This window comes from Sebastes umbrosus, chromosome 9 (genome assembly GCF_015220745.1).
Source record: "Sebastes umbrosus isolate fSebUmb1 chromosome 9, fSebUmb1.pri, whole genome shotgun sequence".
Taxonomy (NCBI): Eukaryota; Metazoa; Chordata; class Actinopteri; order Perciformes; family Sebastidae; genus Sebastes; species Sebastes umbrosus.
Genome location: NC_051277.1, coordinates 16,665,761 through 16,675,228, shown reverse-complemented (window position 1 = coordinate 16,675,228; position 9,468 = coordinate 16,665,761). Strand labels below are relative to the sequence as shown.

The window sequence follows — 9,468 nt, the reverse complement described above, 5'->3', positions numbered from 1 at the left end:
AATTTATGTCGTCACTTCCTGAGATCCTCCTTGCCGGTTGGAGACGTAACCATGGTAACCCGTGCCAACCTCATGTGACCAAAACGACGGTTTGTGAGAATCAAAGTCTAAAAACGTATTCAAATTAAGTCTAAAATTAATTTAAAATCAATATTACGCTTAGAAAAAATTGCAATCTTATACTTGCACTTTAATTGAAGCGTTATTGACATTACAGAGCTATCCGTCAACATCTGTTATGAACATTGTTGTCTCTACTGCATTGCACTGTGGGATATTTATGGCGCCTTAGTGTTCAGCGTTGCATACTGTAATATTTCACCAGAAATATTTTGAAATTCATCTACTATTGTTTTCATACTAAGGCTTCGGACATACTAAAAAATCTCACATACTGTTTTTGCGTACTTAATAGCATGTTAATTTGTAATTTTTGACGCAACCTATGTCATCACAATAATTTGAAATATGCTATAATGTGCATAAAAAGAATACACATAATGACTTAATGACAGACAGAACATTTTACACAGTGGATCTAGAGAAGAAACCTAACCATCAAAGAGTCAAAGTTCTCCTTTACAAAACACCTGTGGTAACAAATGTTTCATAGACTCTTGAAGGTGGATCATCAGTTGCCTGTGAGAGTGTTATTGCTACTAGTGTGAAGGTGGATCCTCACTTGCAGTCTGCGGAGGGATTTTCAAAAACATGTAGATAGCTGGAGTGAAAATGAGGACAGTGCCCAGTACTGCGACGGTGAGGAAAGCCCACAGGAAGATCCTGTCTAACACCTGGGCCACAAACTTCCAGTCTTGTACCACCTGGGGAAACAGAAGAAATGGGAGATGATTGACAACAACGTATATAAACATTAAGAGCTATACCAATGATTACTCCAGTCTTTCTTGATCCAGCTGAACCTACCTCACGGATGAAGTGTTCCTTCTTGATATGTCTGCTGATGTAGCGCACTGAGGAGATAGCCTTGTCCAACATGGTCGCCCAGGCCTCCTCCTCCTTCCCCTCAGAGGTTGCTCCGCTGTTCCCCCTCTGGCCTCCTTTCCGACCTCCGGAGCGAGACTTCAGCTCGGGGCTCTCCGGAGCCAGCTCTGGGTAGTGGTAGCGGTCGGTGTGTCCACGCATACAGAGCAGCCTCGGCAGTATCTGAAGGAAGAGGTTGCGAACCCACGGCGACATGGGGTGGTAGGTGGCCGAGGAGCGGTGGTGCACGTTGATGACGAAGACGGTGACGATGATTGAGAGAGTGACGAAGATCATGATGAAGAGCAAGTACTCTCCGATGAGCGGGATCACCTTGGAGGAGGAGGGGATGATCTCTTCTATGACCAGGAGGAACACAGTGAGCGACACGAGGACGGAGGTGGAGAGCGACAGCTTCTCTCCTTCATCCGACGGAAGGTAAAACACAAGGACAGTCAGAAAGGACAAACCCAAACACGGGATGATGAGGAAGAGTGTGTAGAACAACGGCAACCTCTTCAGAATGAAGGAATACGTGATGAAGGGGTACGAATACATGTCGTCCTTCCTGTTCCCTCTGGCACCGGTGGCACTGAGGATCTGCCACTCGCCGTTATCGAAGAAGTCCTTCCGATCCACCTGGTTATCTATCAGGACCAGGTCCACCATGTGGCCATCGTATGTCCAGGAGCCGAACTTCATGGTGCAGTTCTGGCGGTCGAAGGGGAAGAAGGTGACGTCCATAGTGCAGGCGGATTTGTAACTGGCGGGTGGCGTCCAGGTGATGGCACCGTTGAACTTGACGATGGCTTTGGTCATCAGGGAGCCCTCGAACCGCCCATCAGCACTGAAAACAGAAAATAAGTCTCAGAATCACATTTACAGAATCTGGTGATTGTATTAATATTGACTTTTTTATGCATCTTTTGTGGTTTGACTTTATTATTATTTATTACTGAAAATGAATGGATTGAAAGTAGCACTTTTGATCATAACTTAGTATAGCATAACCGTTATTTTAGTGCGTTAGAGCTTACATTAGAGTATTAAAATGTGGTTACAATTTGAAAATTAGATTCTATATATCAGTATATGAACTTTTTGTTGCTGTAATTTGCATACAGGCAGAGAGTGTCAGTCAGTCAGTTGGTTCCTAACACATTAAATCAGTCTTACTTCTCATAGAGGACGATGTCTGGGAGCCAAATATTTTCAGAGGGGACTCTGATGGAAGTGATTCCTCCATATTTGTCTGGATTCCATCGCAGCTTGTAATCGGTCCACTCCTGGTCAACACAAACAGAGGACACAGGATGCAGTATCGTTAGACATACATACAAAAGCCTACTAAACAATACTACTTTTGTTTGCATTTACAGGCATCACAGTTGATGAAACATATTTTAATAAGTTCATCCCTGGAATAGGATCACATCCACTAGAGTGTCCTATTATACACAAAACAACAAAGAAATACTAAAATTAAAACTTTCATAGGGCTTGTTTAGAAGAAACGAATGGCTGTATATTGCCTTATTGCATAATGCAACTATTTTTTAAACATTTTTACGTAGAAAAATCATTGCCTTTTAGTCAAATTCTGTTGTCAAGTTAATACTTTTTTAAAATACTTATCCTTTACTGTGTTATACAATCAAAAGAGATTTGCATTCATCAGACAGAATAGAGACATATCTGGACTTAATTTACAGTATTTAGACTGTAAGAGACACTAGCGAATCCATATCAATATTATCATGTTCCCTCTTATTGACCTGTGGATATGAATGGTGAAATTGATTGTAACCATTTCACCTCAGCGTTTTTTTGTGTCTTGCTCACCTGACACAGCCAAACGTTAGTTGTCATTAGTTGGTTCTTCTCATCCTAAAACAGACAAAGAGTCATATTTAAAAATGGGAGAAAGACCCCAGAAATGAGATAACAGCATGTAGGTTATAAGCACATTTCATGATCAAACAAAAACACAAAACAAAAACCAACCATCACTCCCAATGTTATTGTTAAGTCATTAATACATGGACCACGGTATACAGAAAGTAGAACTCCCACTTGATTTTCAGATAGCTACAGTACATATCAATATAGATAACAAATGCAAATATTAGTAGTTTAAAATAATGTAAATCAACAATATCAGTTATGTTCACATGAATATGTTTGTCTCTACTAACAAAAAGCAAGACTGCCTTTTTAGGGTTGTTTGTGAAGTCTGATCTGGGTGCTTCCATCACAATGTTAGATTTGATTAGTTGACTCGATGAGAAGCTCGGTTGAACGTAAACAGAATCATCCTTTCCCTCGCCATGAAATCAGACAGAATCTCATTTACCTGTCTCCACCACTTCCTTAGCAAACAAGAAAAAGAAACATAAAACCGGAGGTGGGTGCAGTGAAGTGAACCCTGAAGCTGAAGCAATATAGATGCAGCAAAGAGGTAAATAGATGAAGACAGGAATAGAGAGATGAGAGTGGTTAACACAGGTTTATTTCCACATCACTGGAGGTGAGACTGGAAAAAGACTGAGAGCGAAAGACTTGAGAGAAAGAAACAGATGCACAAAGATGCTGTTCAGCGTATCCGGACCAGGCCTCAGCTGTCAGACTGAGTTGGATGGTTTGGTGATCACATAGAGCAGAGGTGAACCATAATCTAATACAAAGCCATGTACAGTAGCAGCTTAGAAACACTTTGGGGATGTACATAGTGTGGCGAAGCTGCTGTGTCTCTGGTTAGCTCTCTTTTCCAAAATCCAACAGATCATCTCTCTTTGTTCACTGTAGAACCATAAGGAGGCTTTGTTTAATTCATCGCTGATTGTCTTTCCCCAGCCTACGTGTTAAGTGAAAGGATTGAAGAGCTAAATCTAAACTGGTTGAGATGAATATTTCAAGCCGAGAAGAGCGTCTCCTCCATTAGCATCCTCTATTTTTCTCCTCTTGGACACCTAAACCATCTCAACCTATCACGGCCAGCCTCTGAAATATTAAAGGAACACTCCAGAGACGGAGACTGTGTGTTTGTAGATATGAAGAGTGTTCCAGATCTATTTCAGGACCACGGAGAGCTCCACACTGTCAAGCTGCCAGTGGCTTGTTTGGTTTCAGCACCACGGACAGCGACACTGCTCGGCACGCAAGAACCAACCGCATCGAACTGTGGTTCATATTTCCATGTGTGTTAACTTATTCTTTTCTTCTCAAGGATAAAGCTGGAAATGTTCTCTATTTTTGTTGTTGTCAGTGAATCCCATAAAAAGATCAAACCCAACTGTGCTCATCTGTAAATAAATAGAAGCACTGTGGTGCTTTCTGGCCAGTGTCTCACCACTGTCTGTGGCTCTCAGTCCCAAGCCCATTGCTTCCTAATGAAGACATAAATCTTCAAAAGCTGGTCACTATACATGCACAATGTATTCTTTTTTAAATTAAAGTATTATAAATTAAATGATAAATTATTTCCACAAACAGCTGAGCCCCATAGTTTTTAGCAAAATTAAAGCGATAGCTCGGGTGTTTTGAAGTGGGGTTGTATGAGGTACTTATCCACAGTCAGTGTGTTTTCTACAGTAGATGGCGGTCTGCTCGTTCCAAGCTTGAAGAAACAGACAGGAGTTACCGCACGGGAGCACAGCAATGTACTGCTGTGGACGGGGTCGGCAGTAATATGTATTTTTAGCCACCTAAAAGCATAGGCGCAGTTTGAACTTTAAGGTTGGGGATTCACAAAAAAATAATCTAGAGGGAATATAATGTGTAGGCTACAATGCAGAGAGGTCTAATGTATTGGGATATGTGTAGCCTATATATTATACCCTCCAAACAGAATGCGATGTGAGCAAGCGTCAGTGACAAAATCAGTTTGATCGCATTGTTTTTTATTTAAATGAACCAACTGGCTGTGAGCGACTACGTGCTGCACAGTGTGCCATTTTGAGCGGAACGGCTGATTGGTGAAGTTGAAATGAGGAGTTATCTGATGCGATACCTCCTCATTTCACTACAAACTCCTAAATAAGGTGACGGCTGGCTGGAGAGAGATCACCAGGAGCTTAAAAGTTTACTTAGGCTACTATTGGCTGTATTGTATGTCATTTTCAGTAAATATCTCAGTATAAAACTTGTGTTTTCTGTTTAAAAAACACAAACAATTCACCCATATTTTAAGCAGTTACGTCTCTATTTTGATCTTGACCGCCCAGCTGATAGGTACGTGGTTTGTTTACATGGCGTAACAGAAGTGCATATTTAACGATGTGTGGATGGAGAGTGTCCGATGTTATTAGGCTATAAGTAAAAAAAACAAAAAACAAATCTATCTTCTTATCTTGCTGGTTTCTTATTCTGTCAATATGAAGACACAACAAGGTCGATAATATTCATCATTACAATAAATTATTAGTTCTACGTTATTATAAAAAAATATAGACGCACTTCTAGGGGGTTCAGTGAGCCCTCTGAACCAACGCAAACTGCGCCTGTGCCTAAAAGAAAGGCCCACCTAAAAAAATCCATATCAGTTTAAGTTTTTTCAATGGTTTTTTTTTCCCAAATGGAGTCTGGTGGCTTTGGCCAGAGCATAGATAATGGCTTCAGTTCCCCAGAGAATATATAGCTGTGTCACAGCAAGGTAAAAGGTGAAAATATTGTAAATATAGCGTACACTTATAATCTGATATTGATTTTTTGAGGTGGCCAAAATATGTTTTCCTGCCGGCCCCGCCCACAGCAATAATTGCTGTGCTCCCGTGCAGTAACTCCTGTCTGCTTCTCCAAGCTGGGGGTGTGCCGACCATCATCTACTGTAGGTAATACACTGACTATGGAGAAGTACCTCACACAACCTCACTTCAAAAACATCCAAACTACCCCTTTAAGCCAAAAAAAAAGAGCCAAATTTACAGATTTGGTGCACTAGCAAGTTGTTTCTGACTGCTGGACAGTGTATGTAGGATGAGTCCAAATAAACTACAGATCATGGTAATAAAATAAAATTGTCGCCCAGTGTAGCAGTGTGGTTCATTTATGTGTTTTTAATAGTTTTTGTACAAGACTGGAGGTCTATGGCACAGAGGAAAAGGCTATATGAGGCAATACTGGCAAACAGGATCTATTCATTGTTATTTTGGGTCTTTTCATGTGATTCATTGCCAGTAGGAAAATATGGAATAACCCCAGACTTATCCTTTAAGATCTGAGGTTAAATATAAGGTTAAAAATAAGGTGTTTGTTTACATAAAGTGTTGGGTTTAACACCTTTAGTTTGTAACTACATTTCTCCTTAAGTAACTTCCAAAATAGAAAAAATATTTCCCATGCTGTATATGTCACATTCATCGTCTACATCTGGTCTCTAAAGCTGTAACATGCTTATATTCAGCGAAATATTTAAAAAAAATGATGACATGGGTGACATGAAGCTTTGTTTTTCAAATAATTGAATACGTTTCCATGTGATTTACCTCTTTAGTAAGTCTAAAAACATACTGTACCATAGGATCGTGAATAGATCTTAAACACAACATTGTAAAGTTTGAGGGTTTTGTGGTACCTTGTACTGTAGTTTGGATCCACACTACAAATCTCGTCATGAATACAGAAGTGCATGGATATGTGCTTGTGTGATTGCAGATATTTCCTCACCACATCAACCAGCTGGGAGATCTTGAGTCCAAAGCGTACCCTGACGGTGTCGTTGACGTGCTGGATGGGCCTGACCCAGCGCTGGTAGCCTTGGAAAAGCTTCTTTAGCAGGGTGTCCTCCATCTCCGCCAAGGACACAAACTCACTGGGTGCTGGAACAAAGAGGAGGAATGTGGATTAACAACTGTTCATTACATTAACACATGCTTTGTGTTAACTGGGGAATAAAGTAGAATAGAGTAAAGCTTTCTCACAGACACAAAGACAAACAAAAGTGGACAGCAGTGGAAAATAGACAATAACAACTATCTTCTAATTACTGATGTTGAGTATCTTTTTCGTGTGTTTTCTTTAAAACATCCGAAAAACATTAGAGTGATGCTACTGTCTTTAAAGAAGGTCTTTGGAGAAGTAGTTTTAAGATACTTCTTGAAAGGTACAGTCTGAGAGTGAACTACAGTTCAGCAGCAGCACCTTGACATTCAAATACTTTGAATTGCTTCTTCTTTTCATAAGGTGACCTTCGCGCAAAGAAAAGATGGTTAAAACTTTGAAATATGTTCCGACACCGTGGACAGTAACCCTGATGAAAATGAAATGGATTTATTGCCAAGCTTTTAGACTGTGTTTAGCTACTTCAACTCATCAGTAAATCCTCAAATGTGTTGTATAACACAAAAGGAGCAAACATAAGTGTATAAATCAAGTGGTTTCCCTCCGAATCCAGCTAATCTTCATCCATTAAAAGCCTGAAAAGAGAGGATGAGGAGTGATTGATGCAGCTCTGCTCTGTAGTACAAATGGAGGGGGAGGGGACAGAGATGATACAGTGTAACCACGTGAAGTCAGTCAGCCCGAGGCGATATGATGTCTCTGGAGGAAACAGAGACAGTAATGTTGACAAAAGACGGCTATCATGTCAGACACAGGGGGATGTAATGTGCAATGTGTGTGGCGAGGAGAAGCGAGGACCTTTAACCTGCAGCTGGCTTCACCTCTGGCTTCACATCTGTCTGACATCATCTGACTGGACTCATGGGGGAATAAATGTAAAGTGTCCACAAAGCAAACACAAAGTTAGAGGGCATTTCAGTCCTATTGGATCCACTCTGTACTGTCTGTCTGTCTCTCTGTGCTTTCAAGGTGAGAGGTTCCTGACAGCTGGACACCGACACCGGATATACCTGTGTTCCTGTTTCTCTGATGACCAACCAGCTAAAGCACAAACAGAGCTGATGTTCTTGAACGGATATGCTGCTTAAAAGCTCATCTGGTTGATGCAGGAGTGCAGTGGAGAAAAAAACTCTGATAACATCTGATTGCTTTTGTTAAATCCAAATAGTATATTCCTGTTTCATTAGTATCACTACATTTAAAAAAAAAAAAAAGAGCCAAATTTACAGATTTGGTGCACTAGCAAGTTATTTCTGACTGCTGGACAGTATATGTAGGATGAGTCCAAATAAACTACAGATCATGGTAACAAAATAAAATTGTTGCTCAGTGTAGCAGTGTGGTTCATTTATGTGTTTTTAACAGTTTTTGTACAAGACTGGAGGTCTATGGCACAGAGGAAAAGGCTATATGAGGTAATACTGGCTAATAGGATATAATATTCATTGTTAGTTTGAGTCTTTTCATGTGATTCATTGCCAATAAGAAAAATATAGACTAACCTCAGACTTATCCTTTAAGATCTGAGGTTAAATATAAGGTTAAAAATAAGGTATTTGTTTAGATAAAGTAAACTACATTTCTCCTTAAGTAGCTTCCAAAAAAAAAAAATGAAGAAGAAAAGGTGGAAATGTTTTCTTTGAGTAGAAATAAACTACACAATAAGAACAGACATGAAAGAGGATAGAGGGAAAGTAATAACAAATTGGCGTAAAAGTAACAATAGAATATCTTTGGATAAGCGATGGATGAGTAGGTTTTACTTTTTGGGTCATCGGAGGTCATTTGAATGTTTATCAGACATGTTACACCACATGGTCTGTCTGTCCTCTAACAGAAACGATACTATAGGAGATATTCGAAAACATATTTAGAAAAACACATGAGAGTTTGCTTACCGGGGATGTCTGCGAGGCACAGCGGGCAGAGGAGGAGGAGGAGGACCGACAACTTCATCATGTTGTCCGACCGGAGCGCTCCTGCAGCCGCCTCGTGTTTCACTCTCTCGGCTGTTCAGCTGGAGAGGAAGTGCACACATCGAGGTGGTGAAGGCACCGAAGTTCCCATCAGTTGTGCACAATAACATGCGGGAAAACAAGCCCTCTGCTGCAGTTTCACACTGAGGGAGAGAGGAGGTTAGCCGGTGTGAGGGTGCATGTGGACCCGGTGTGTGCGTCACGGTGAGGAGGAGGGAGGAGGAGGAGGGTGGGGCTGAAGGCGTGGAGTTTAAAGGGACTGTTTGTAAGAATCAGAAATGCTTGTTAACAGCGACACCTGTGGCCGTTAAGTCAACGAAAGTCAGCGTCGGGCTCCTGCTTGTGCTCGCTCTACATAGACATGAACGAGCATCGCCCAAAACAGTGCCTCAGCCTCCGGGGCTGAAGCAGGAAAAGCGGGTCGGCTGAAGCAGGAAAAGCGGGTCGGTGCCGGGGCTGAAGCAGGGAGAAACGTTATCGCCTCCCGACTGCGCCCGCAGGGAGACACCGGCACCCGGTCGGAGACGATAACCTTTCTCGCTGCGGAGCTCCGTCACTTCACAAGACACGGGAAACCTCTGTTGGTCTGGAGGAGCTGCAGCAGTTATTTCAGCACAAATGTCCACTGTACATTCACTAGATATTCTCAGAGCTACGAAGTCTTCTGCAG

General features: G+C 41.4%; 1 protein-coding gene across 1 annotated transcript; it reads right to left on the bottom strand.

Annotated features, from left to right (window-relative positions):
- Window positions 1-41: 41 nt before the first annotated feature.
- On the bottom strand, window positions 42-9,108 carry LOC119494742 (neuronal acetylcholine receptor subunit non-alpha-2-like). Its single transcript, XM_037780861.1, has 6 exons — window positions 8,721-9,108; window positions 6,649-6,800; window positions 2,827-2,871; window positions 2,161-2,270; window positions 928-1,831; window positions 42-824 (listed from the first exon to the last, which is right to left on the bottom strand). The coding sequence occupies exons 1-6, from the start codon at window positions 8,779-8,781 to the stop codon at window positions 660-662; spliced, it is 1,437 nt and encodes a 478-aa protein (XP_037636789.1). The 5' UTR covers window positions 8,782-9,108; the 3' UTR covers window positions 42-659.
- Between the last annotated feature and the right edge of the window lie 360 nt (window positions 9,109-9,468).